This window comes from Xyrauchen texanus, chromosome 15, assembly GCF_025860055.1.
Source record: "Xyrauchen texanus isolate HMW12.3.18 chromosome 15, RBS_HiC_50CHRs, whole genome shotgun sequence".
Classification (NCBI taxonomy): domain Eukaryota; kingdom Metazoa; phylum Chordata; class Actinopteri; order Cypriniformes; family Catostomidae; genus Xyrauchen; species Xyrauchen texanus.
This window is the reverse complement of record NC_068290.1, coordinates 5,774,749-5,800,132: the sequence shown is the minus strand read 5'-3', so window position 1 is coordinate 5,800,132 and position 25,384 is coordinate 5,774,749. Positions and strand designations below refer to the sequence as shown.

Here is a 25,384-nt window from a genome sequence, read left to right as displayed (position 1 = left end):
TTACTAGTAATAAATCCAATTAGAGAGCTCTGTAATTCCATTTTTACTAGTAAGAATTCCAATTAGAGAGTTCTGTAATTCCATTTTTACTAGTAAGAATTCCAATTAGAGAGCTCTGTAATTCCATTTTTACTAGTAAGAATTCCAATTAGAGAGCTCTGTAATTCCATTTTTACTAGTAAGAATTCCAATTAGAGAGCTCTGTAATTCCATTTTTACTAGTAAGAATTCCAATTAGAGAGCTCTGTAATTCCATTTTAACTAGTAAGAATTCCAATTAGAGAGTTCTGTAATTCCATTTTTACTAGTAAGAATTCCAATTAGAGAGTTCTGTAATTCCATTTTTACAGGTAAGAATTCCAATTAGAGAGCTCTGTAATTCCATTTTTACTAGTAAGAATTCCAATTAGAGAGTTCTGTAATTCCATTTTTACAAGTAAGAATTCCAATTAGAGAGCTCTGTAATTCCATTTTTACTAGTAAGAATTCCAATTAGAGAGTTCTGTAATTCCATTTTTACAAGTAAGAATTCCAGTTAGAGAGCTCTGTAATTCCATTTTTACTAGTAAGAATTCCAATTAGAGAGTTCTGTAATTCCATTTTACTAGTAAGAATTCCAATTAGAGAGTTCTGTAATTCCATTTTTACTAGTAAGAATTCCAATTAGAGAGTTCTGTAATTCCATTTTTACTAGTAAGAATTCCAATTAGAGAGTTCTGTAATTCCATTTTTACAGGTAAGAATTCCAATTAGAGAGCTCTGTAATTCCATTTTTACTAGTAAGAATTCCAATTAGAGAGTTCTGTAATTCCATTTTTACAAGTAAGAATTCCAATTAGAGAGCTCTGTAATTCCATTTTTACTAGTAATAATTCCAATTAGAGAGCTCTGTAATTCCATTTTTACTAGTAATAAATCCAATTAGAGAGCTCTGTAATTCCATTTTTACTAGTAAGAATTCCAATTAGAGAGCTCTGTAATTCCATTTTTACTAGTAAGAATTCCAATTAGAGAGCTCTGTAATTCCATTTTTACTAGTAAGAAATCCAATTAGAGAGTTCTGTAATTCCATTTTTACAGGTAAGAATTCCAATTAGAGAGTTCTGTAATTCCATTTTTACAGGTAAGAATTCCAATTAGACAGCTCTGTAATTCCATTTTTACTAGTAAGAATTCCAATTAGAGAGCTCTCTAATACACTTTTGTTCTAGTATAAAATCACATTAAAGATATGTTTAATTGAAGAGCTCTGTAATTGAATCACAGAGCTCTGCAGTTCCATTCTTACAAGTAAAAATTCAATTAGGGAGCTGTTTAAAATGTTAGTAAAAAAAAGAATTCTTACCAGTAAAAACATTAATTCCAGAGCTCTGTAATTGAAGTAAAAATGCAACTATTTCGAGTAACGCTGGGAATATTTAAAGATAAATCGGCTTGCCATAGCATGCATACATATTATGTAACTATACAGACGTTAGGTTGACTGACACAGGACAAGAACTCGGAATGTGCGGTCAATAACCCTCCACACCACCAGGGACACCACCACACTTTGCTGGATTGCTGGAGTCTCCAACACTTTTCCCCGTTGCCTGTTGGTGCGACGATGTAATGAAGTAAAAGAGGAGTAAAGATGGCGGAGAATAGCGGCACGGACCCGGCCGTGGAGACGAGCGCTGAAGAAAATGCTGCCGCTAGCGCGACTATCATCCAAGTAACCGTAAAAACACCCAAGGACAAAGAAGACATAGCCATCGCAGAAGATTCATCCGTCGCACAGGTGATTATTCGCATCTCCCGCTGTTCGCGCGCTATTATAGCGGCTAACAGCTTTAGCCGGCGAGCTAACGTTTGACGACGAACCGACAGAAATCGATTCAGTGGACGTTTAAACTCACTTTTACGTGTATTATTAGCAGTATAGTTCATTGTTAATTTGTCGTTTTAGAAAGGTATACAATGTGAGATTTCGTGATTCGCTGTTGTGAATGTGAAAGAAACGGCCGGCTCAGGTAGAAGGTTCTTCTGTGTCATTTATTGGTTGCGCTTTTCCTTTTTTTTTTTTTTCCTGGGATGAGATATTTTTGGTTTCTCAAGAATATATGTAGTTTAGCAGTATGGATCCAGTCATTATGTTCGTTGTAGTGGTGTTAACAGTGTTTAAGTCATTTACGCTTTTGCTGTATCATGGTGATGTTTACGATTTAGGAGAGATTGTGAAAGGGAGTCATGAAGTTACTTATATGGGATTGTATTTTGCGAATAATATAACGCGGGTGCTTTTTCTATTTAAACAGTTTAAAGAAGAAATATCAAAACGATTCAAGGCGAAGCAGGACCAGTTGGTTCTGATTTTTGCTGGTAAGATCCTGAAAGATGGTGACACGCTTGGTCAGCACGGCATTAAAGACGGACTCACGGTTCACTTGGTCATCAAAACTGCACAGAAGTAAGAGAACAGCACCTGCTTTTTCACATGCAACACCTTATTTTGTAGTATGAGGATGCTTGAGGATCATGTCTTGTATTGCAGTGGTGTGGAAGGGAATTTTGGCTCACATTTAGTTTTTTTTGGTTTGTGTGTTTTTAGGGCTACAGGAGGTGGTAGTCCGCAGTCTTCTGCCTCTTCTGGCCCTGGACCATCACAGGGCAACAATGCCGGGACCACTAACTCAAGCCCGACTGGCAACGTGGGCACTTCCCAGGGCAATGGGGTGACCCCAGCCACGTCACAGCCAGCTAATTTACTAGGTGAGTGATTGTGAATACAATTTAAAAAGAGTTTAATATGGATATCATTGTTCTCAGTGTAATTCCAGACTACTGTTGTTTGTTTGTTTTTTGTGTTTGCATATTACTGTCTGAACTAAATGGCAATAACAATTCTACATTGATGGGTTAATTTTTAATTATGATTTGTTTATTCATTAGAGTAACATTTCACCCAAAAATTTGAATTCTGTCATTTACTTTCATGTTGTCCAGAACATGAATGGCTTTCTGCTGTGGAACACAAAAAAAAATGTTAGACAGAATGTTAGCCTCAGTCAGCATTCACTATCAGTGCATCTTTTTTATACAATGAAAGTAATAGTAAGTGAATGGGGACTGAGCCTAATATTCTACTGAACATCTTTTGTATTGTGTGGAAAAAATTTATGTAGGTTTCAGACAACATGAGTGTGAGTAAATGATGGCAATTTAACTTTTGGACAAACCATACCTTTAATGGATTAATTCCTATATACAAATCTTGTAAAGACAAATGTTGTGAATCTTCATAGAAAATAAGTCTGTCCGAAAGGAATAGTTCACCCAAAAATGAAAATTCTCTCATCATTTACTCATCCTCATGTCACCCCAGATGTGTATGACTTTCTTTCTTCAGCAGAACACAAACGAAGATTTTCAGAAGAGTATCTCATCTCTTTAGGTCCATAAAAAGCAAGCGGATGGGGATCAACACTTTAAAACTCCAAAAGCACAGACAGTCAATGTAAAAGTAATCCATATGATGCCTGTCAAGTCAACTTTATTATAACGCACATTTAAAAACAACAAAAATTTAACCCAAGTGCTGTACAATTAGATACAAAAGTATACAAATAATATAGAACTAAACACTAATAAACAACATGCTCATGGTTAAATGTCTTCTAAAGTGAAACGTTTGCTTTGTGCCAACACGATTACTTCACGCAAGAGGCAGAGGGAGTGACCGGATGTAAACTATTATAGTGAAAAGTACTGAAATATTGAATATTATATAAATACTTAGCTGTAGAATACATTAATTTAACCACTGGAGTCGTATGGATTACTTTTACAATGATTGTCTGTGCTTTTTGGTTCTTTAAAGTGTTGATCACATCCACTTGCATTGTATGGACCTACAGAGTTGAGATTTTCTCCTAAAAATCTTCATCTGTTTTCTGCAGAAGAAAAAGTAAGTCATACACATCTGGAATGGCATGAGGGTGAGTAAATGATGAGAATTTCTATTTTTGGGTGAACTATCCCTTTAAGACAATAAAAATAAGTGTTTTTTAGACATTTGTATTTTGTTATACTCTGATTCACCTTGTCTGTTCTCAGCTGGGTTTGGTGACCTGTCTGGCATGGCTAATTTGGGTATGGGCTCTGCCAACTTCATGGAGCTCCAGCAACAGATGCAGCGGCAGCTCATGTCCAACCCAGAGATGCTTTCTCAGATCATGGAAAACCCGCTTGTGCAGAGTATGATGTCCAATCCCGACCTTATGAGGCAGATGATAGTGGCCAATCCACAGATGCAGCAACTAATGGAGCGTAACCCAGAGATTTCACACATGCTCAACAACCCAGAGTTAATGAGACAGGTATGGTCGGATGGAGGTTCTCTGTGGTATTTAATATGTTTGATATTGGTCATGTGGCACAACAGATGTTGTGCTCTTCCCATAAATAAAGGCCTTTTCCTCACCTAGTGGTAATATATTATTATCTATAAATTATACTAATATATCAAACAAGATATACTAAGTTTAACAGTATACACATTTTAATAAATTAAAATCAAGCAAATTAACTTTATAACATTCCTTTTTGCTCTGCAAGACAATGGAGTTGGCACGAAACCCAGCCATGATGCAAGAGATGATGCGTAACCAGGACCGGGCGCTTAGCAACCTAGAGAGTATTCCCGGGGGGTACAACGCTCTTCGGAGGATGTACACAGACATTCAGGAGCCCATGTTTAGTGCTGCCCGTGACCAGGTCTGCAATATAAAATAATGTTACTAAAAAAATCAATTTTAACAAATATTTCACACAAAAATTGTAATTGACCGACTGACTTCCATGGAACACAAAAGACGAGGAACACTGAATGTAAGACTTTTTTTAATAAAGGTTTACACATCACAATGCTAAATGTCAATAATTCTGTAAAGTATTGAAATTATTTTGAAACACTAATATATTTTATCTTCATTTGAATAGTTTGGAAATAACCCATTCTCAGCCTTGGGTAATGCTGATGGCACGGGAGTACAGCCCTCGAGGACAGAAAACCGAGAGCCCTTGCCAAATCCCTGGAGCCCTCCTGACACCACCACCTCTGGGACAGCTACAACCACTACCAGCTCTACCACGAGCACAACCCCGTCCAGTGTGTCCAACCCTCTGGGCATTGGCTCCTCTAGCCTTGGCAACGGTAATGGCCTTTTATGTTTAGATGTTTTTGTTGTGGAAATGGCAGATAGTACACAGGATGTTTCTTTTGTTAATCGCCTAATTCCACATTATTGTTAGGCAGAATGCCGGCCTAACTTTCATGTGAATGGTGACTGAGGCTAATATCTCATTTTTTTTGTTACATGCAGGAAAGAAATTTTGCAACAATTGGAGTGTAAATGATAAGCCTTTTAATTTTTGATGATTCATCCATTTAGTGTACTTAAAACATTTCTAAATCAAATTTTGGGGATGATTTATGTGGATGAAAGCATGAGCAACATTGATTTCAACTACTTATATCTAGTCTGTCTGGTTCACCTGTTGTTGAACAGGTATGTTCAACAGTCCTGGCATGCAAAGCCTCATGCAGCAGATCTCGGACAATCCACAGCTTATGCAGAACATGCTTTCTGCTCCCTACATGCGCACCATGATGCAATCCCTGTCTCAGAATCCAGATGTTGCCTCACAGGTCGCAAAATATGATATTTTGCTTTGTTTTTTTAATAGTTTGGAATAGCTAGTATGTTCTGTTACGATTATTTGTGTATGTTTTAAGCTTTACAAATGAATCTTTTGTGTTTTTCAGGTGTTGATGAACAACCCCCTCTTTGCTGGTAATCCACAGCTACAGGAGCAAATGAGACAGCAGTTACCTGTATTTCTACAGCAGGTATGTGCGCTTTGAAATGTCGTTTAATTTTAGGGAAACTTCCTTAAATTTAGGTTGTTAATTTGCTTTTATGGCTGACTTGCAGATGCAGAACCCAGAATCCCTCTCTGTTATGACAAATCCTCGAGCCATGCGAGCCCTAATGCAGATCCAGGAAGGACTGCAGACCCTTCAAACTGAAGCCCCTGGTCTCATGCCTGGGTGAGATTGTTAGCTTCCGTAGTAGGATTACAACGGTATGAGATTTTCACGGTATGATAACCGTCTCAGAAAATATCACGGTATACGGTATTACACAATTACTATTATTAGTGAAAACAAGGGTTATTTTATTTATCTATTTATTTTTGAGCAAACACTTTATTATAATTGAAACCATTTATTTTATTGAAGTATGTGTAACACTTTTAAGAATGATGCGGCATCCACTCTTGGTACATATGTGTAAAAAAAAAAAAAAAGTCTCCCTTTTGAAAATAAATAAATAAATAGAAAAAATAAGAAAGTTAACAGAATTATAAACATGGTAAAACATCATGTAACTATAACATGTTATATAACTAAAGCATGTTAGCATAGCATGTTAAATGAACTACTAAATTAAAAATAACATCAGCTGTGTGAGCTTTTGAAGTAATGACCTATGATTATTAACAGTTAACATATACTGTAGGTGTGCGACAATGAGGCCAGACTGCTCCTGTCTGTACCTTTAACTCAGTGCTTCTCAACTGGTTTTGCTTCAGGACAGATTTTAAATTGGAAATCAAGTGTCGACCTGCCATAGATTAAACATAACCTGTATTTAATGTATCCTGGGTTGCATTTCCTTTTATGTTGCATAGTTTTGTTAATAGTTTTCCAGTACAAGGACATGCATCAAGTGACATTTATTTTTGTTGATGATGTCAACAACAAAATCTACAGGAAGTTGTCTCTCCCCCTTTTATAAATTTAAGAGCATATTTACTTATATGAGCCCATTATTATCCCATTTGTTACCTAATATTACATATTACACTGAAGGAAAGCCTCATTACCATGGTTAGGTCAGTGTGCTAGTCTATAATAATAGTAATAATAATAATAGATTTATGTGTTTATGAAAAATAAATACTAGCTAGTTAGATTAACATACAGGCACGAAGGGACTTCAACGTTTCTAAATTGCACAAATAAAAAATACATTTACATATTCGTCTCTGGCTTGCTTTTGCTCGCATGTTAATGATTACCCCTCCATTTGTCAGTGATGCCAAGATCTACTTTTATCTTTAATGTAATCACTGAGAAGGGTTACCTGCAAAATTAGTAGCACCAAACATCACAAGCAGCCTCAAGAATGGACACAGAGTAGCCGTATAACACTTTTCCTTGAGCAGAGTATTGCACTACAGATCGCTAAGTTTGTGCAAAGTGAGACGTTGCCAGATTGCACAAAATAAGTGTAACATTAGGCGGAATATTTCCAAATTGCACAAGTATAAATCTCAAATTGGGGGTGTTTCATCTCTTATCTGGCAACCCTGAGCATGTTATACGCTTGTGGAGATGTGTTACGTCCCAATGCAAGTTAACTGAAATATTCAATGAAAAATAAAAACGCTTTTACGATAAATGAGCCTGATCCAGCCCGCGGGCCGTATGTTACCCATGTCTGCTTTAGCTGTTTGCGAGATTTCATTAAATCTACGTCGGCAGTCCTAAATAGTCTATACCTTGGGTGGCCGCCGAAATATCTTCAGTGGACGAACCATAGCATTGTTCTTTCTCTGCTGTCCGTGACCCAGTCCAAATAGACCAGTTGAGAAACACTTCTTTAACACACACTCATGTCAGACCGCCTCGCTTCTTCTCTCAGACATTTTCTCCGCTGTGTGTGCGTGTGTGTTTGTGTGGATCGCAAGTTGACGAGTCTGACAGGCAGACAAGGAATAAAGGAGATACGCACACGCATGTGAGATTCTCCGTCCGGTTGCATTTTTTTTTCTCTTTACCGTAGATAAGCAAATGTACATGGTATGATTGCCGGCAATTTTCAAACCGTGGTATACTGTGAAACCGGTATACTGCTGCAACACTATTCCGTAGAAACATTCAGGGCAAGCGTGTGTTGTACAAAGTCCAACAAATGCATGTTTACATACACCAATAATTAAAAATAAGCAGATGAGCGAAAGAATGCATTTCTGCTCAAAACAACAAGTGGCACAGCACCTGAATTATACCAAATGTCATCTCCTTTGCAGAGTTGTAACCTGACACAGCATCTTTTAAAAGCAGAGCCAGATACATGACAGCGGTCAAAGACATTTGTCTAGTGCATGTTTATATACAAAAATAGTCCAGATGGGTTCCCTTTGGTGTTCAGGAATAGTGAGGCTACAAAGGCCAGTATGTCCTGCTTTCTCTCGGTTTACGAACTGAAGCACCAGTGGTCGGGGCCATGTAAAGTAGGTGTTGATGTTGCTGTAGAGGTGTTCATGAATTAATGGGCCACCAAATGACGTAGAGAATTAGACATTTTAGCAGTCCTTAAGTCTTTTTTTTTTTTTGCATTGGGGATTAAGTTTTGAGTTGTGAAATTTATAGTGTTTTTTTACAGTAGAATGACCTGTTATGTCAAAAGATCAAGGAAAATTTGACTCATGACATGACCCTTTTAAAATGTTTATTGTAAGATGTAAAATACAGTCAAATGGATATGAAAATAATATAATCTAGGCATTGTTGACTATGCATAGCAAATTACTGCAAAGTTATATTACTGTGTGTTTTACTAAAACATTTTAAAATATGAATTGCCACTTGGGAACTGTTTACATTTTTTGTAATAGCACAAATAAATCGTTGAATCAGTTTTGAGTATATTGATTGAACTGATACATTGAAATTAATTGAACGTCCACAATTTTTTCTTCTTCTGGGGTTTCAATCAGAGACGCCATTAAAACATCTTTCTTTATTCATATTTCACAAGACAACAGGATTGCAATGACACCAATTTTGTGAAAGATTTATGGCCAAAAAAAAAAACAATTTACACATTAAAGTCACGTCAATATTCACTGCTTTATTTTAAGTATTTTTGACTTATTTAATATATTGCCCAGCCCTTGGCAGTTTCCACAATAAAACTAATTGTATGGAAATATCTGGACTCCTCAAGTAAACTTGCTTTATTTCTTTTAGTCTGGTTCCTGGTGGTATCCCTGGTGCTCCTCTGCCCACAGGGGTGAATGTGACCCCTGAGAATGCTCCACCTTCCGACCAGGGCCCCGCCCCTGCACCCGCTGCTGGTGCTAGTCCCGCCCAGCAGCAGCTCATGCAACAGATGTTACAGATGTTTGCTGGAGGGGGAGGAAGTGCATTGGTACTTTTTTTTTCCCATTTCTTTGTACATAGAATGTGGACCTTGTATAATTATTTTTGTTCTCACATAGCGATATAGTACAAAAAAAGCTATTTTTCAGCCTTTTAGCAATATTTAATGTGTCTCACTGTTTATGTATTTGCTCTGGAGGAAAAAAAGGTAACACTTTAGAATAAGTTTTCGTTTGTTATCATTAGTTAACATGAACTAACAATGAACAATACTTTAACAGCATTTAATAATCTTGGTTAATGTTGATTTCAACATAGTAATGCATTTTTATAAAAAAATGTATCAAAAAGTTGTATATGTTAACATTAACTAATGCACTATAAACATGAAAAAAAATGTGTTACCCCAAAATAACTAGAATTAACAGTGCTTAATAATTCCTTTAAAATGGATATTATTAAGAGTTAGTTCAAGTTAGTTCATGATACCTAATGCATTTACTAATGTTAACTAATGGAACATTATTGTAAAGTGTTACCAAAAAAATCTATCTTTAAGCAGTTTCAATCAGAGGAATCATTATTATGCCATTGTTGCCAAATAGATTCAAAATGTTTAATGCCAGAAGTAAAATACAGTAAAGATGCTCATGTCTCTTGTTTTTGCTTCACTTTGCAGACTCAGACTCCAGAGGTTCGTTTCCAGCAGCAGCTGGAGCAGCTGAGTGCCATGGGCTTCATCAACAGAGAAGCCAACCTACAGGCCCTTATTGCCACCGGGGGTGACATCAATGCCGCCATCGAAAGACTGCTCGGTTCTCAGCCTTCCTAATTCCACCAGCTGAGGGCATGCAAAGGGAAACAAGAAACGAACATAGTCCTTCATCACATAAAATCTGGCAAGCCCTACATAGACAGAATTCCTATTACTTTTTTTTTTGTTGTTGCTTTGATCAGTTGATCTTCGAATCAAAAGCGAAGGGGTTTCAAATTTGTTTCCTTGAACAAAAAACAAAACCAGAATCGCTGTGGAATGACATTACACTAACTCCTCATCACTAGTAAGATGGGACAGAGCTTACATTTGCTGAACCATGTTTAGGTTACCATTCCTTAAATTAAAACATACTCATGTGAGACACTGCGCAATGATTAGGGGGAATAAAAACCATACGCTTGAATTCCTGAGCCAAAGGAATTCTTGTCTGTTGTGAGAATGCTTGGTTTCCTTCATTTCTTTCTGTTTCTCCGAAATCATGCCTGATCAAACCAGTATTTATTGCAGAAATGTAGAACTTACCCTTTACTTCCTTTCCTCCCTTCCTCAGTTCACGTTGATTTGAGTTCCTTGACATTTGATGTGTTAATTGAAATCTAATAGACATGAACATGTCGGAGCACTATAACACCTTGCACCTGACTCTGATCGCTTACACTTCAGCTATTTTAGAAAGGAATGAGTTTGGAAGTGAGATTCAAGATATTCAGTCATCTCGTTAGTCGTTTGCCTTCTTGAGGAGTGTAAATTAACCAATGGTAAAGGTTTGTCAAATGGGTAAGGTTGTAACAAAGCTTCAATAAAAATATTTCTCAGCCTAACGAGCATTGGCGAACGCAGACAACATTTTGTCTTGACCATATCTTTATGCTTTGATTAGCCTGGAGAAGATTTGTATACTGGTTACATCATCCTCTAGTTGATCTGGCAGTTAACTTGGTTACAGCATGATAGTGATGCTACCTTTTCTCAGTGCTAATTAATAACATTGAATGGAACTAACAGCTGAGTTTTGATGTGAATTAAAATGTGTATCTTTTCTTTTCATTTTTGGCTGCAAGTCCATAATCCATTTCATGAATTACATTGTAAAAAAACTGAATTTATTTGGGGTTTGTAGTTTCTATTTGCCAGCAGCAAGTTGAATTATGATAGATGGTTGTGGTAACCACAGGTGAGTCTGCATGTGTTAGATTCGGCTTACTCAATATATGACCAAAAATATTCTATTACCATAACAGTTACTAAGTTTCAGTTAATGTCATATTAGTACAGAATTTGCTGCCTAAACTCCAGGAAGTCCTATTTATTTGTTTAGATATAATTACTATGTAATAAATGCCTTATATGACACTATCACAACATTTTAACATACATTTTAGCTACATCTTTGAAATATAAATAATAATATAAGGGTTCCCACTGTCTTGGAAATATCTGGGAATTATTAGGCCTGGAAAAGTCATATTTAATCAACTACAAATTGATTTTTGTGAGTGCAATCATCAAATAATTACACAATAGTCATAAAAAAAAATGTGTGGGAACCCTGATACATGTAAATCATATATCAAAAAAGTTGAATCTAAGCTACTTGAATACTTAACACATTAAAACTGAATTTGTGTTAATTTATTTCAATAGCTTAGTGTGCATTTACCTTTTCAAACAGAGCACTTAGGAGGATAATTTAAGGTCTATAATAACCATATGCTGTTATAAACTAGGACTGGGTGATTTAGCTAAAAGGTTATATCTTGATATTTTTCAGGCTTTTGAATAAATTAAAAATAGTCTAATGTATCGATGTTGGCCTATGTGCTCTGAAATTAGTTATGTTTTTTAATCAGAGGAACCATCATTTCAATCAGACTTGCTGCCAATTAAATTCAACATTTAATGCAAGTGAAATCTTGTTAAACATAATCATGGAATAATTTCCATGCCATTGACTAAACTGCATAGGCTAGTTGAGTTTAAATGAACATAAGGAAGAATGAAGTGTAATAAACTAAAATGTTTGAATATATGAAAATGCCAATTTTGCTATCTCCATTGTTTCTTTGGCCGAATAATAGTGCGTTAATATCTCAGCGATATACAAAATGTTGCTCAATTTTTCTTTCGCAAGCCATATCATCGCGCATACATTGATCAGCCACAGCTTTAAAACCACCTGCCTAATATTGTGTAGGTCACCCTTGTGCCACCAAAACAGTGCCTATTCTTCTCACTTCAACTGTACAGAGCGGTTATCTGAGTTGCCGTAGACTTTGTCAGTTTGAACCAGTCTGGCCATTCTCTGTTGACCTCTCTCATCAGCAAGGCATTTCTGGATGTTTTTTGTTTTTGGCACCATTCGGAGTAAATTCTAGAGACTGTTGTGCATGAAAATCCCAGGAGATCAGCAGTTACAGAAATACACAAATCAGCCCATTTGGCACCAACAATCATGCCATGGTCTAAATCACTGAGATCACATTTTCCCCATTCTGATGGTTGATATGAACATTAACTGAAGCTCCTGACCCGTATCTGCATGATTTTTTACACTGCTGCCACACGATTGGCTGATTAGATAATCGCATGAATTATTGTTGGCTATTTCTGTAACTGTTGGTCTCCTGGGGGTTTTCACACACAACAGTCTAGAATTTACTCAGAATGGTGCCAAAAACATCCAGTGAGGAGGGGAAGTTTTGGGGATGGAAACGCCTTGTTGATGAGAGCTCAACAGAGAATGGCCAGACTGGTTTGAACTGACAGAGTCTTTGATAACTCAGATAACCACTCTGTACTGTTGTGGTGAGAAGAATATAATCTCAGAATGGTACTCTGTGATGCGGGTTGGTGCTGTTTGGTGGCACAAGGGGGACCTTGTGCCACCAAGGGTGGAGTGGTGGTGGTGTAGTGGTCTAAACCACATAACTGGTAATCTGGTAATCAGAAGGATGCTGGTTCGAGCCCCACAGACACCACCATTGTGTCCTTGAGCAAGGCACTTAACTCCAGGTTGCTCCGGGGGATTGTCCCTGTAATAAGTGCACTGTAAATCGCTTTGGATAAAAGCATCTGCCAAATGCATAAAATGTTTAAAAAAAATGGGACCTACACAATATTAGGCAGGTGGTTTTAATGTTGTGGCTGATCAGTGTATATTGTAAATGTTCGAGATATCCAACAGCATTTTAAAAATTATTAACATCCTATATAATCATAATTGTGTTTAAATTATGGTCTTTTTTTTTTTTCTTATATTATTTCTTTCTTTCAAGTGAACCAGGTAACGCCACGTTTTATCTAATGGCCCCTTTTAACATATCCGGGTTTGGAATGCGGGCGTTGAATGGGGCCCATTGCACAAAGGGGCCTCAGTTTTTTCCTGTGAAGCAGCAGATGCCCTAACCCCGCCCCCACTCCTAATCATAACCATATGGAGCCTGTAAGGCTGAGTACCCTGCAAGGAACAACCAGAGGCACATTTCTCCCATTCTTTTAATCCAACATCAAAAGGGGGAGAAATAGATTATTACACTTTCACAGCTTTCCAAATAAAGGAAAAATTGCATATATATATATATATATATATATATATATATATATATATATATATATATAAATGCTAGATCTACGCGGCTCAATAAACGCGTCACGTGCTGATACACTTCCGTGATAATACATTTCCCATGATTCATCAGCGCGGAAGTCTAAAGTCAGCTGATATTCGTGTGGTCCAGCTGGAACTTGTTTGCCGAAAGCTCGCTTAAATTTGAAACGTTTATTATTACTTTATCGTACTTTTCCTTTAAATTATGTTGCGTCCTAAAGCACTAACACAAGTACTCAGTCAAGCAAACACAAGTGGCGTACAAAGCACATTGTAAGTACTTGAAATTCAATCCTTGTTCATGTTGTTAGCTTAGCTGTCAGATAAACAGGCAGGAGACATATAATATTTGATTCTCTTCATTTAATACCTTGGAAATAACAATAAACGCTTATTTGCATGATAAAAGCATTAATATATCAGATTAAAATGTAATAAATTCTTACTGTGGTCCCAAAATGTATTTGGCCACAAAAGTCCCTTTTTAAATGGCATTGCATTTGATATCAAATAAAGCGGCCTTTATTTAAAAGATAGATAGCAGAAGCACACTTTTTTTGTTATGGGCTTGTTTGTCAAACGTTAGAGGAACAGGTCTGTAGTTAATGTGATGAACTTCACCAGTGAATGTGGTTTAACTGTTTAAACACGTTGAATGTTGCACTGTTTGATTTGTGTATTTTGTTATATTTTAGATTATTGAATAATGAAGGCTCCCTGCTGGCCTACTCTGGATATGGAGACACTGATGCGAGAGTCACTGCAGCTATTGCCAGCAACATCTGGGCGGCCTATGACAAAAACGGACATCAGGCCTTTAATGAGGACAAACTGAAATTAATTCTGATGGATTGTATGGTAGGGTTCAAAATGAGGCAGTTGCCTGATATGTGCAATAAATTATGTAACAACAGTATTGGCTAAACTAAATGTGTAACAGCAGATAGGGATATTTATGGATATGGATCTACACTCACCTAAAGGATTATTAGGAACACCTGTTCAATTTCTCATTAATGCAATTATCTAATCAACCAATCACATGGCAGTTGCTTCAATGCATTTAGGGGTGTGGTCCTGGTCAAGACAATCTCCTGAACTCCAAACTGAATGTCAGAATGGGAAAGAAAGGTGATTTAAGCAATTTTGAGTGTGGCATGGTTGTTGGTGCCAGACGGGCCGGTCTGAGTATTTCACAATCTGCTCAGTTACTGGGATTTTCACGCACAACCATTTCTAGGGTTTACAAAGAATGGTGTGAAAAGGCAAAAACATCCAGTATGCGGCAGTCCTGTGGGCGAAAATGCCTTGTTGATGCTAGATGTCAGAGGAGAATGGGCCGACTGATTCAAGCTGATAGAAGAGCAACTTTGCCTGAAATAACCACTCGTTACAACCGAGGTATGCAGCAAAGCATTTGTGAAGCCACAACACGCACAATCTTGAGGCGGATGGGCTACAACAGCAGAATACCCCACCGGTACCACTCATCTCCACTACAAATAGGAAAAAGAGGCTACAATTTGCAAGAGCTCACCAAAATTGGACAGTTGAAGACTGGAAAAATGTTGCCTGGTCTGATGAGTCTCGATTTCTGTTGAGACATTCAGATGGTAGAGTCAGAATTTGGCGTAAACAGAATGAGAACATGGATCCATCATGCCTTGTTACCACTGTGCAGGCTGGTGGTGGTGGTGTAATGGTGTGGGGGATGTTTTCTTGGCACACTTTAGGGCCCTTAGTGCCAATTGGGCATCGTTTAAATGCCACGGCCTACCTGAGCATTGTTTCTGACCATGTCCATCCCTTTATGGCCACCATGTACCCATCCTCTGATGGCTACTTCTAGCAGGATAATGCACCATGTCACAAAGCTCGAATCATTTCAAATTGGTTTCTTGAACATGACAATGAGTTCACTGTACTAAAATGGCCCCCACAGTCACCAGATCTCAACCCAATAGAGCATCTTTGGGATGTGGTGGAACGAGAGCTTCGTGCCCTGGATGTGCATCCCACAAATCTCCATTGACTGCAAGATGCTATCCTATCAATATGGGCCAACATTTCGAAAGAATGCTTTCAGCACCTTGTTGAATCAATGCCACGTAGAATTAAGGCAGTTCTGAAGGCGAAAGGGGGTCAAACACAGTATTAGTATGGTGTTTCTAATAATCCTTTAGGTGAGTGTATATGTATAATTATACAATGTGTATATACATTTATTGGTAAATAAGAAGTCCACACACATGCTGAGATCAAAAACATTTACACAATATATACTCCGTTACCTTGTTTATTGATTTTCTTTAAAATATGGACACAGATTTTAATTTAAACTTTGCATTATCTATTCACAGATAAAGGGGTTTATTGGTCTGCAATCCTGATATTTTAATGTTTTTATTTTTATAATGTGCCACATTATCTCTTTTTCACTCCAGGAGGGCAGGGTGGCCATTACCCGTGTTGCGAACTTGTTGCTTTGTATGTATGCCAAAGAGACTGTAGGATTTGGAATGCTTAAAGCCAAGGTTAGACAATGTGTGTGTGTGATATATATATATATATATATATATATGAAAGAACATGAATACATTCACATTGTATGTATTTTCATGAACAATCATAAAATGTGTATTTATTTGCAGGCTGAAGCCCTAGTGCAGTACCTTGAAGAACCACTAACACAAGTGGCAGCATCATAGGGTTGTGTTGTTGTGGTTTTGTTTTTTTATGCTTATGGCAGTATTTGTGTATATTAAATCCCAGTTGCACATATTGAGCAAGAACTTGCCTTTTATTATGTGGAAAAATATAATCTATGCCTTTTATTTATTTTCACACTCTAACAAATTGAGCGCCTATTACACTCATAATCTTTGTTTTGCATGAATTAATCCATTTGAACTGCAGTTTTACACTCTTTTCTTGTTTTGTTCTCAATAAGATTTTGGCAGTTGATGAACAGGCTTTGTATAGTGTTCAGCAATATGAAAATTAAGTCAGTTTTTCTTTTGTTGTTGATTTCCTTCTCTATAACACAAATTAATGCTGTATGTTCATTATTCATATTGGCACAATGTTCAGTGAAGCAAACAGATCCAAATATATTTTATTCCCCTGAAAATTAACTTTTCTTTTGTTTTTTTTATTTCATGTAATAATATATGTAAGTACAGTGTGTGTGTGTGTGTGTGTGTGTGTGTATACACAGTATTTGTGTTTAAGCAAAACAGTAAATGCATTTGGCCAGATTAATGTTTACATTTCATCACAGCAAGACATGTAATCCAAAATATGTATCTAGGGAAAGACTACTTTTAAAAAATTAAAAAAAAGATTGGTTGTACATGGTGTGAATGTCACTGAGCAGGTGCACTATTACAGACGGTTTCATGTGACTGCACCTGCGCTTGCCCTACCTGTTTGACCTGACTGCAGCTCACCTGTAGCCACGCCCACCTTCCCTCAGATACAACACATTTGATAGCGGAACTGGCTGGCGAAATAACAGGGCTAGTTCCTTGTACAAACAAGTGAACTGTCCACCATACACAGTAGGGTTTGATTTCCGTTTATTACAGTTTTCTTTTTCAACTTTAGGCCAGCCGTTCTAATCCTGTTGGGACTGGTTGTGCTCTTGACTCATGCAGCACTAGTCTAAGTCTTAGAAAGAGGAGATATTTTCAGGTGTGAGATTATGGGGTCTGAAGAGGCCTATAACTTTGTTTTCAAAGGTAAGCATTACAAAATTACTGATAAATGGCATATACACCTGCACAGATTGAAGAATTATATAGAGGCACCTTTCCATGGCATTGTCAAAAAAATGTGCAATGTTTCTTTACTGTGTAATTGATTAAGCTAAGAGTGCCTTTTCAGATGTACTATTTGTTTTATGATCTGCAAACATTCCACTCACTCTGTTTGTGCACTGTGTGAACTGCTGTTATTTTTCTCACATGACATTATGTGGTAGAAATAGTTGTAGAGAAATATGTTCTAACTAGGCAACTGGTAAGAAAAGGTGATGTTTAGTTTGCTTTTTAATACTACACAAATAGTTTATTGATGATTGGAAACCCCAAGTGTGACTAAACTCTTCAAAAATTTACTTCTGTAAAAAATTAGGATTGATTCACAAGCAGTCATTTGGGTTGAGTCAGTGCCTAAAATCTGATTTCCATGACAACAGAGGTATTGAATACACAAGACTGAGTCAACTTACTCCGTATAGGAGGGGAAATAGTTGCACTTGTTGAAACCCAATGTAAACCAGTGATCTGCCATAGCAGTGCACAGATACCAGCAATGTCCAGGAACCCCTTATATGTATATTTATTTCATTTTGTGTTGTTTTCATAATGGTTAAATTGAAGCAACATTTATCTAGTAAACAACTACTAGACATACTTACTAGAGCATACTAATTTGTTAAAATACCAAGACAAAACTGTTTACAGATGGATTTATCTGCTTAACAATTTGTTTATAATGAAATGGCAAAACTCTGCAACCTTCTTTTGGTATAATTGTAGGATAATCTTGAAAACTTCAGTTTTGTCACAATTTTTCATATCAAAACTTTTACAAAAAATTATGCACACATTTGAGAATGAGCTAACTGTTGCTTATACTATGTACCTTTTCTTTTTTGTTGTTGTTCTTATAACACAACATAATAAATCAATTTCAATCCCAGCAATTTCACAATATGATCCTGGGTGGAGTGTTGAATTTATTTATAAAATCTTTGATTAATCCAAGTTTGCACCCACTAGTTTGGACAGATTGCAACTGTCTCAAATTTAAAGAACACAAGAACTGGAACATTTACTTAAAAGGATTAAAAAAGCTGTACTTATAAATATAATTGGTGCCACATTACAGTAAGGTTACATTTGTTAACATTGGTTAATGCATTAGGTATCATGAACTAACAAAGAACAATATATATATACATATATATATATTAGATAAAAAAAAACAGCTTTAGTTTTCTTACAGTTTAATTTCACAGTTTAAACAAGCATCTTTGTTAATGCTTGTTAATGCAAATTAAATTGTTCAATATTAGTTCATAGTGCATAAACTAATATTAACATAACTTTTGGACCCACTTTATATTAGGTTTCTTTTACTATGTACTTAAGCATTTTGATATAATGTACTTATTATGTAAATAAGTGTTGTATATGCAATGTACTTGCATATAACCCTAACCAGCACTTAATTACAGCTACACATTTAACTTTACCCAAACCCTAATCTAAACCTAAAGGCCCTGGTATAGTTCCGGAGAAGTTCTTCTGCATTCTTTGCTCAGGGGTACGAAGAAGATCTAAACTGCCTGGCAACATTAAACCGTTCCGAACATTCAGACAGTCACACTGCTGTGGGAGGCGTTTAGATGAGCGTTTAAATATGAGGATGCTACATGTAAAACCTAAACTAATGTGACATTTAAATGTGTTATCAGTGACTTTATACCTGATTGTATGAGTATAATTTACATGAGGTCAGTAAAAGATAATGATTTAAAGTAGTATATGCAGTAAAAACTGTTTAATTTCCTGTTTAAAGAAACTTGTTTACATTCTATTCATGATGCTAATGCGCTATACGCATAATATGCGCCGATTAGATTCTGTTATTGTAGTTTATGATGACACCAATGTAACTACAAATGTGGGTGTATAAAAGAGTAATAATGGGCAAAATGCAGACAAAATAATGGCGATTGAGGCATTTCTTACTTTGGGCAGATATGTGAATGGTTTTCGCTGCAGATGGCAAATGAGTACATGGGCACTTTAGAGTATTTTAGTAGATTTTATTCCTTTTTTAAACAAATTAAACGAACAAAAAATCGTATGACATGGTCTTGCACTTGTTCATGTTAAATACTGATTGAAAAACGTAAACAAAGTAGTAGGTGGAGCTTCATGTCACACCCAGTGTTGGGGTAACGCAATAAAAGTAACGTGCGTTGCATAATCAGATTACTTTTCAAGTAACGAGTAAAGTAATGCAATATTTTTATTTATAATATCAGTTACTTTTAAAATAAAGTAACGCATTGCTTTTGTACACCACTACTGTCCCTGTATTGCGATAAATCAGGAGTAAAATTGTGCAAACTTCGGGGGAGGAGACGTAGTGCATGATGGGCATTGTAGTTCTATATATTGTGAGGCCAGAGACTATTAGCAGAGAATGGGAGAAATTGGACACCCAACCAAGAAGCTCTAGTACCCAACAGTCAATAGATGTAGAAAGGAAGTCCCACCTTCCAGGTAAAAGAGCCAAGCACCTTTTAGATACAGACATCGCCTGTCAATCAACTCGCTAACATGCATGCGCATTTTGTGTTTTAGCGTTATATGAGGTCAACATTCAGCTGAGTTAAACGCTATTGATTCATGTGTTAATACACTGCATTAAAATCAGTAAATGTGTTTATAGGCAGAGGGATTATAAAACTAGTCTTCCACTGGCCATGACATAATACATATGGTGAAATACTTGCTAAATTCACTGACTTATGCAGCCGAACTGCTCCGTGTTACAGCTTCCACCGGGAAAATGCCCGGTATGGCAGATTACCAGTCCAGCCCTTCCCCTAACCCTACCCCTGAAATGTCCGTCAACCTCAGTAGCAGCAAATGTGAATCTTGTGAGAATTTTGCAGAACAGCATGTTGTTACACAAAAGGAACCTTGTTTGTTGCAAAATTAAGGATCAAAATGATGGTTTAAATGTTGAAACAAGGTTGAAAGAGTGGCGCAACTGTATTATTTGACAACACCTAGATTTAACCTAGGTGTAAGCTTAATCATATAGTGCAACTTGCCCGCAAAAGTCCAGGAAAACAAAAACTACCTTGTAGCTGATTGCATCATACATTTGAATGTGCTAAGTGGTTTCTCCTTTAATCTACAAATAATCATTAATTTTACACAAAAACAACAAGCAGGGAGTCGCTAAAATTCTCGGGGCCCAGGACAAAAGATGTTTGGGTGGGGCCACCTCTTGTCTGCCTTTACTATAAGGCAGAAAAAAATAACCTTATAAGCGGGCCCCTTATTTTCACAGTGCTTGGGTCTGGGACAACTTCCGGTTGTGCAACCCTGACAACAGCCTTGACAAACCCTGGTTGGTACCATCACCAAACACTCTGACTCATACACACCTCTACTTTTTATTGCAGTGGTTTTGATTGGTGAATCTGGCGTAGGCAAGAGCAACATGCTGTCACGTTTCACTAAGAATGAATTTAATCATGACAGCCGCACGACCATCGGAGTGGAGTTCAGCACAAGAACTGTGCAGCTGAACAGTCTCACCATCAAAGCTCAGATCTGGGACACTGCCGGACTGGAGCGGTATCGGGCCATCACCTCAGCGTGAGTTACACTTGGTGTACTCACCTACATGTTATTCAAAAACTTTATGATTTCCTTGAGATATGTAGCTGAATGTACTTTTCCTGCTCTTTTCTTACCAATAAAAGTGAATGGTGACGATGATGGCGCGCTTCAAAAATGACAAATAAGTGCAACCTGGTCTCATAGAATCAAGTTATAATGCTATACTTGCTAAATTTAAGGGTCTCGTTGTATGTATTGCGGCATTGTCCTGGTAAAATAAACACTAGAGGCACTACTACAACAACAATAACTTGAATTCACATGTACACAAATAAAGAGTAAAACGGACGATTATCAGTTCATAAACACTTACTTTTTACCCTGTTCCTCACAAAATGCTATCCTATGACATCAAAATACTTTTAGTATAGTGCATGACTTGTAAGACAATACATTTTAACATTTTCACTACATTAACAAGCTTGTTTGGATGTGATAAAATTGTATGGTAGCTCAAGAGCATTGCACTTGTAATGTAAAGGTACAGTAGCTACGAGTCTGAAAGAGTACGCAAGTCGACACTTGAGTTGACATGTGAGCCGAAAGAGTCATAGAAGCCCCAAAAATGACCTGGTTGCTTTAACAGTAATGTTTTTCATCCCACATCCCTCTTTACTGACACTAACGGTAAGGTATAGGTTTAAGGTAGGAAGGAGTATTAACCTTAAAAATCTCATCTGTTTGGGAGACAATGTAACTCGCTTTTAGTGCCACACAGTGGACATTTTACCTGGGAACTGCCGCAATATGTGTAAGGAACCTTGTCAAATAATGATGTAACAGTCACATAATCAGGCGCAGATTTAGGCCTGGGCAACATAGGCAGACATGCCCCCCCCAAGTCAACAGTTGGGCGCAATACAAGCTAGAAACGCTACTACACGTAATTATCAGAAGATCAGACTGAATAAGAACCATAAAAGTACCACGGTAGTATTCTACCATTTTTGTGCTAACTTTAGAGTTTCCTGAAGCCGTACAATAATTTAGTTTGAACCAAATATTCAAGACATGATACATTGAAAGTCTTGTCCTAACAGCTGCCATAGTCACCATCCACTTTTATTATATGGAACAGAGCTACCTGGTGAGTAGATGATGGCAGAATTTTTTTTGGCTGAACTATTTACACTGTTAATTTTGACAAAAAGCAGGGAATTTACTAATCTGATCTGGTACAAAAATGTTACTATGTTTCAGATATTATCGAGGAGCGGTTGGAGCTCTACTAGTCTATGACATTTCAAAGCATTTGACCTATGAAAGTGCTGAGCGTTGGCTGAAGGAACTCTATGATCATGCAGATCCTCATATAGTAGTGATGCTCGTGGGCAACAAAACAGACTTGGCAGCAGTACGGACCGTTCCAAAAGAGGATGCAATGGACTTTGCAGGTATTCATTTAAGACTTAAATGACAAAAAATAAAATTCTGGCATTATTTATTCACCCCCATGTCATAACACACCCATGTACTGAAACAAAATGTGCCAAACATGATGTGCCTGAAAATATAATTTAAGAGCTTGAGTTGCAGAGTGGAGGATTTTCAGTGAATAACTGCATACATTTTGGTCTGTTTCTTACACAAAGCTATCATATGGCTTCAGAAGACTTGTGGATGAGTCATACGGACTATGGGGGGTTTTTTTTGGTCCTTTTTGGAGCTTGAGTTATATGAAAAAGCTGCAAGAAGATTCATGAACTATTCTTCTTTTGTGTTCCACTGAAAAAAATAACAGCATACAGGTTTTGGATTGGGGTAAATAACTAATGACAGAATTTAAATTTATTGGTGAACTTTTTTCATTTAAGTATTAAAGTCATTAAAGTCCATTAAAGGAACTCAAATCTAAATATTATCATAATTCCTTGACCCTATATAGAGAAAAATGGTCTTCTGTTCATGGAAACTTCAGCTTTGGAGTCAACAAATGTTGAGGCAGCATTCAACACTGTCCTTACAGGTAGTTACTGTTTATTCTGAACACATCACACCATATTTACATGTACTTTAAATTAGTTCCTTTATCTCTGTATTTGTCTTCTTCAGTCAGGCTTGATGTAGCATACACAAGCACTTCACATCATTATCATAATAACGGTGCCATTATTTAGTCTCTTTTTTTCTTCTTCCAGAAATCCATAAAAAAGTGAGCAGCAAAGAGGTGACACGAGGGTCCATCAATGCTGTGACATTGTCCCAAACCAAAGCGACAGCAGCTGATGCACAAGAGGACAAAAGGACCTGTTGTAAGAATATGTGATGCAGCATTCAAGATGGAAGGACATTTCGGAGTCCTGTTTTGAATTCAGCGTGATTGAAAGAACGTGCATGATAAAACGTGAAAGAAAAACAAAACCATTTCATTGAATGGTGTAGCCACATTTGTATTCATAAATATAATATTATAATTAAAAGGAATTTTTATATGCTTGTAAGTTTTACTTAATCTTACTGTATTTTCCCCATGTTCCCTAATTTCTTTCCAAAGTAAATATATTTTTTGCTTCTGTTGACATGGCAAACTTTCCAAATTATATTTTATTTGTTATTATTGTAATGGACTTATAAAGATCAATTTATACTGACAAAGAATTTTTTTTAATTATTTTATTTAGTTGGTAAGATGAGGGGAAATTTTTCCATTCACACAATTTGTTTTAAAGTTGATTTATTGAACATGTAATGAGATAACTGAGTATAAAGGATACAACACAGTCATTAAAAATAAAATAATATTTTGTGTTTATTTTGAAACTTATCATAAATTAAAATTTGTCTTAAGATGGTATTTATATTTTCAGCTTTAGCGTGTCAATAGGAAATATACATTTTAAACTTCCAAACATTTATTTTGCAAATAGGATAGAATAGAAGAACAGGGAGCCCTGCAACAGATGGCATTTTCCCCACAGAGCCCCCCACTGAACATTGAGTCAGTCTGGGATTACAAGTAGAGACAGAAGCAATTGAGACAGCCAACTAGATAAAATAACTGTGGCAAATTCTCCAAGAAGCTTGGAACATCCTATCTGCCAACAAACAAGAAAAATCTTTATCCAGGTGTACTTTGGAGAATTGGTGCTGTTTTGAAGGCAAAGTTGGTCACACCAAATATTGATTTCGCTTTTTTTTTTTTTTTATAATTATTTTTTTTTTTTTAACTGGACTTTGTATGACGTTAATTGATAAATTAAAAATGTTTATGCAACATTTTTCCCAAATGCCTATATATATATATTATATACATACGTGTGTGTGTGTGTGTGTGTACAGTACATATAACACTTTATATACACTTTATATATAAGGCAAATGTTGCACAGTATACTGTATACATATATACACTCACCTAAAGGATTATTAGGAACACCTGTTCAATTTCTCATTCTAATCAACCAATCACATGGCAGTTGCTTCAATGCATTTAGGGGTGTGGTCCTGGTCAAGACAATCTCCTGAACTCCAAACTGAATGTCAGAATGGGAAAGAAAGGTGATTTAAGCAATTTTGAGCGTGGCATGGTTGTTGGTGCCAGACGGGCCGGTCTGAGTATTTCACAATCTGCTCAGTTACTGGGATTTTCATGCACAACCATTTCTAGGGTTTACAAAGAATGGTGTGAAAAGGGAAAAACATCCAGTATGCGGCAGTCCTGTGGGCGAAAATGCCTTGTTGATGCTAGAGGTCAGAGGAGAATGGGCCGACTGATTCAAGCTGATAGAAGAGCAACTTTGCCTGAAATAACCACTCGTTACAACCGAGGTATGCAGCAAAGCATTTGTGAAGCCACAACACGCACAACCTTGAGGCGGATGGGCTACAACAGCAGAATACCCCACCGGGTACCACTCATCTCCACTACAAATAGGAAAAAGAGGCTACAATTTGCAAGAGCTCACCAAAATTGGACAGTTGAAGACTGGAAAAATGTTGCCTGGTCTGATGAGTCTCGATTTCTGTTGAGACATTCAGATGGTAGAGTCAGAATTTGGCGTAAACAGAATGAGAACATGGATCCATCATGCCTTGTTACCACTGTGCAGGCTGGTGGTGGTGGTGTAATGGTGTGGGGGATGTTTTCTTGGCACACTTTAGGCCCCTTAGTGCCAATTGGGCATCGTTTAAATGCCACGGCCTACCTGAGCATTGTTTCTGACCATGTCCATCCCTTTATGGCCACCATGTACCCATCCTCTGATGGCTACTTCCAGCAGGATAATGCACCATGTCACAAAGCTCGAATCATTTCAAATTGGTTTCTTGAACATGACAATGAGTTCACTGTAATAAAATGGCCCCCACAGTCACCAGATCTCAACCCAATAGAGCATCTTTGGGATGTGGTG

At 37.0% G+C, this 25,384-nt stretch overlaps 3 protein-coding genes across 3 annotated transcripts; all 3 read left to right on the top strand.

Moving 5' to 3' along the window:
• Positions 1 to 1,597: 1,597 nt before the first annotated feature.
• On the top strand, positions 1,598 to 11,250 carry LOC127655926 (ubiquilin-4-like). Its single transcript, XM_052144000.1, has 11 exons — positions 1,598 to 1,780; positions 2,298 to 2,449; positions 2,591 to 2,751; positions 4,096 to 4,358; positions 4,597 to 4,755; positions 4,981 to 5,194; positions 5,550 to 5,689; positions 5,807 to 5,890; positions 5,976 to 6,091; positions 9,083 to 9,263; positions 9,894 to 11,250. The coding sequence occupies exons 1-11, from the start codon at positions 1,634 to 1,636 to the stop codon at positions 10,044 to 10,046; spliced, it is 1,770 nt and encodes a 589-aa protein (XP_051999960.1). The 5' UTR covers positions 1,598 to 1,633; the 3' UTR covers positions 10,047 to 11,250.
• Positions 11,251 to 13,693: 2,443 nt separating this feature from the next.
• Positions 13,694 to 16,447, top strand: LOC127655518 (ragulator complex protein LAMTOR2-like). Its single transcript, XM_052143391.1, has 4 exons — positions 13,694 to 13,872; positions 14,295 to 14,457; positions 16,044 to 16,133; positions 16,251 to 16,447. The coding sequence occupies exons 1-4, from the start codon at positions 13,805 to 13,807 to the stop codon at positions 16,305 to 16,307; spliced, it is 378 nt and encodes a 125-aa protein (XP_051999351.1). The 5' UTR covers positions 13,694 to 13,804; the 3' UTR covers positions 16,308 to 16,447.
• A 137-nt stretch (positions 16,448 to 16,584) lies between these two features.
• Positions 16,585 to 24,191, top strand: LOC127655517 (ras-related protein Rab-25-like). The gene is made up of 5 exons (XM_052143390.1): positions 16,585 to 17,339; positions 20,813 to 21,008; positions 22,233 to 22,426; positions 22,918 to 22,998; positions 23,171 to 24,191. Exons 1-5 carry the CDS (start codon positions 17,303 to 17,305, stop codon positions 23,296 to 23,298), a joined length of 636 nt encoding a protein of 211 aa, XP_051999350.1. The 5' UTR covers positions 16,585 to 17,302; the 3' UTR covers positions 23,299 to 24,191.
• Positions 24,192 to 25,384: the final 1,193 nt, after the last annotated feature.

Coding starts and splice junctions, on each gene's coding strand:
- LOC127655926 (XM_052144000.1), top strand. CDS start 1,634: ATGGCGGAGAATAGCGGCACGGACCCGGCCGTGGAGACGAGCGCTGAA. Junction 2,450..2,590: donor GTCATCAAAACTGCACAGAA/GTAAGAGAACAG, acceptor GTGTGTTTTTAG/GGCTACAGGAGGTGGTAGTC. Junction 2,752..4,095: donor ACAGCCAGCTAATTTACTAG/GTGAGTGATTGT, acceptor GTCTGTTCTCAG/CTGGGTTTGGTGACCTGTCT.
- LOC127655518 (XM_052143391.1), top strand. CDS start 13,805: ATGTTGCGTCCTAAAGCACTAACACAAGTACTCAGTCAAGCAAACACA. Junction 13,873..14,294: donor AGTGGCGTACAAAGCACATT/GTAAGTACTTGA, acceptor GTTATATTTTAG/ATTATTGAATAATGAAGGCT. Junction 16,134..16,250: donor TTGGAATGCTTAAAGCCAAG/GTTAGACAATGT, acceptor ATTTATTTGCAG/GCTGAAGCCCTAGTGCAGTA.
- LOC127655517 (XM_052143390.1), top strand. CDS start 17,303: ATGGGGTCTGAAGAGGCCTATAACTTTGTTTTCAAAG. Junction 22,427..22,917: donor GGATGCAATGGACTTTGCAG/GTATTCATTTAA, acceptor GACCCTATATAG/AGAAAAATGGTCTTCTGTTC. Junction 22,999..23,170: donor ATTCAACACTGTCCTTACAG/GTAGTTACTGTT, acceptor TTCTTCTTCCAG/AAATCCATAAAAAAGTGAGC.